The 2,457-nt window shown below is 56.9% G+C and overlaps 1 protein-coding gene across 1 annotated transcript in view; it reads right to left on the bottom strand.

The window, feature by feature from the left end:
- Positions 1 to 2,457, bottom strand: part of LOC103900444 (disintegrin and metalloproteinase domain-containing protein 32-like) — a 7,293-nt gene that overhangs the window by 2,752 nt on the left and 2,084 nt on the right. The window contains exons 3-4 of the mRNA XM_009281167.1: positions 2,044 to 2,242; positions 432 to 537 (exon numbers count right to left, since the gene is read on the bottom strand). Coding sequence (XP_009279442.1) covers positions 432 to 537; positions 2,044 to 2,242 — 305 coding nt within the window. The remainder of the gene's footprint in view (positions 1 to 431; positions 538 to 2,043; positions 2,243 to 2,457) is intronic.

The raw sequence follows: 2,457 nt of genomic DNA, 5'->3' as shown, positions 1-2,457 counted from the left end.
TGCCCCCTCCCAGCTTCTCACTGGCAGGGCATGAGAAGCTGAAAAGTCCTGGACTAGTGTAAGCACTGCTCAGCAACAACTAAAACATTGGTGTGTTATCAACATTATTCTCATCCTAAATCCAAACACAGCACTATACCAGCTACTAGAAAGAAAATCCCAGCCGAAACCAGGACACACGCTTACATCCACCACGGGCCCTTTCCGCATCCCCCCCTCCCAGCCTGTGCACTGACCGGCTCTGCACGGGCACATCCAGTGCCCCTGCCTACCCCAGCCCCGGAACGGCACGTTTCTCTCCGCCGATGAGCGGCTGAGCTCAGGAAGCCCATCTGCGCTCTGCCTCTTCCCTGCCATGGGGCCGGGTTCCCCGCTCCATGGCAGACCACGCTTCGGTCAGAGCACCCCGGCACCCTTGCTATGGCACTTACTTCCATGCACAATGCTGGTAACCACGGCGATTGGAGCCGCAGTGTCCCATTCTGTCCCTTTGGCTGTTAATTTCTTCGTAGCAGGCCAAGGGCCCGTTCTTGGCACCTGCAAACACATAACAACACTCATGGTCTGTCCAACAGTCTCTCTCCGCCTCGGGGTTGGGCATCACCATTTAGGCCACACACTATACCCGCTACTCAGTGATGCCCGGGGCCACCTGCATGCTCACAGGCATTTGGAGCCTTGGCTGTGTGGGAGCTCAGACCCAGCCTGCTCGCCCTCATGACCCCTACAGCCTGCCGCAGTGGGATGCTCCAGCTGCCTCCCTTCTGCACCCCTGCATGGCCATCGGCTCCATGCCAGCATCACCATTTAGGCCACACACTATACCCGCTACTCAGTGATGCCCGGGGCCACCTGCATGCTCACAGGCATTTGGAGCCTTGGCTGTGTGGGAGCTCAGACCCAGCCTGCTCGCCCTCATGACCCCTACAGCCTGCCGCAGTGGGATGCTCCAGCTGCCTCCCTTCTGCACCCCTGCATGGCCATCGGCTCCATGCCAGGCTCCCCCCAGGACAGCCACAAGACCTTCCGGGACATTTCTGGGAGTTGCATCCCAGAGAATGAGACCATCCACCTGGCTGGAAAGGACAGCACTCGCAGCTAGCCAGCCCCGTCCCGCACGACAGTGTCCCCCATCGACTGCTCCCACCACCACTTCAGACTACACACTGCTCCTTCATTGCCAGCCTCCCTGGAACAGCATCAGTGCTGCAACACATCATGTGCACATCTCATGACCCTGCGGTCATGAGGCAGATGCTCATTGCGAGCCATTTCTCCAGGTGCCCAGGGCACTCACGAGTGCATTGTACCCCACAGCATGCCGCCAGTGCAGTCCCATGTCTCCTGGCAGATGTGCTGTGCCACTCCAACTTCAGTTATGCCAGCCACAGCCAGGCCAGCTGCCCACCCTTGTCCCTCGACTGCTCCCACCACCACTTCAGACTACACACTGCTCCTTCATTGCCAGCCTCCCTGGAACAGCATCAGTGCTGCAACACATCATGTGCACATTGCACATCTCAGCGGTCATGAGGCAGATGCTCATTGCGAGCCATTTCTCCAGGTGCCCAGGGCACTCACGAGTGCATTGTACCCAACAGCATGCCGCCAGTGCAGTCCCATGTCTCCTGGCAGATGTGCTGTGCCCCTCCAACTTCAGTTATGCCAGCCACAGCCAGGCCAGCTGCCCACCCTTGTCCCTGGGCACCCTTCCTGTGGTGCACTCGTGCTTTTCCACCAGCCCCTCGGCTGCTTGCTCTTTCAACCAGCTTGGATCAACTTCCGTGAGATCTCTTCTCTCACTGACACGTCCACTCCGGCTACGGGGACCTGGTCCCTTACAAACACCCGCAGACTAACCCATGCCGCAGCAGCACACCGATGGACAGGCAGCCCAACACGTTTCCTCCCTTTCCTCCACATCTCCTGCCCTTTTCGCCCGCACACATGGGTTGGGCTGCCGGGGTTTCCCACTACAATGCTTCCCTTCCAGGACTTTGCATTTCCCACATGACAGCCAGCCCCCCTCCTGCAATCCCTTACCTTGGCCAAAGACCTTCTGACACTGCTTGTCGGCTGTCTGGCATACTCCCTGGTAGCAGAAGGCGGTGTTCCTGCTGCAGGGATGCCCGTCCATGACCCAGAGGTCGGGTGTGCACTCCCCAGAGGTGCCGTTGCAATATTCCTTCAACTCGCACTCGTCCTCGGAGCTGCTTCTACATAATGTGCCTCTTTTCACAAACTAGAGGAAAGAAAATAGATTAGAATAGAATGTCAATAGAACAGAATTACAACAGGAAGAGAAGAGAAGAGAGAAGAGAAGAGAGAAGAGAAGAGAGAAGAGAAGAGAGAAGAGAAGAGAGAAGAGAAGAGAGAAGAGAAGAGAGAAGAGAAGAGAGAAGAGAAGAGAGAAGAGAAGAGAGAAGAGAAGAGAGAAGAGAAGAGAGAAGAGAAGAG

Source organism: Aptenodytes forsteri, unplaced genomic scaffold (assembly GCF_000699145.1).
Source record: "Aptenodytes forsteri isolate BGI_AS27 unplaced genomic scaffold, ASM69914v1 Scaffold298, whole genome shotgun sequence".
NCBI lineage: Eukaryota > Metazoa > Chordata > Aves > Sphenisciformes > Spheniscidae > Aptenodytes > Aptenodytes forsteri.
Note: the sequence above shows the minus strand (reverse complement) of the source record. Positions and strands in the feature narration are given on the sequence as shown.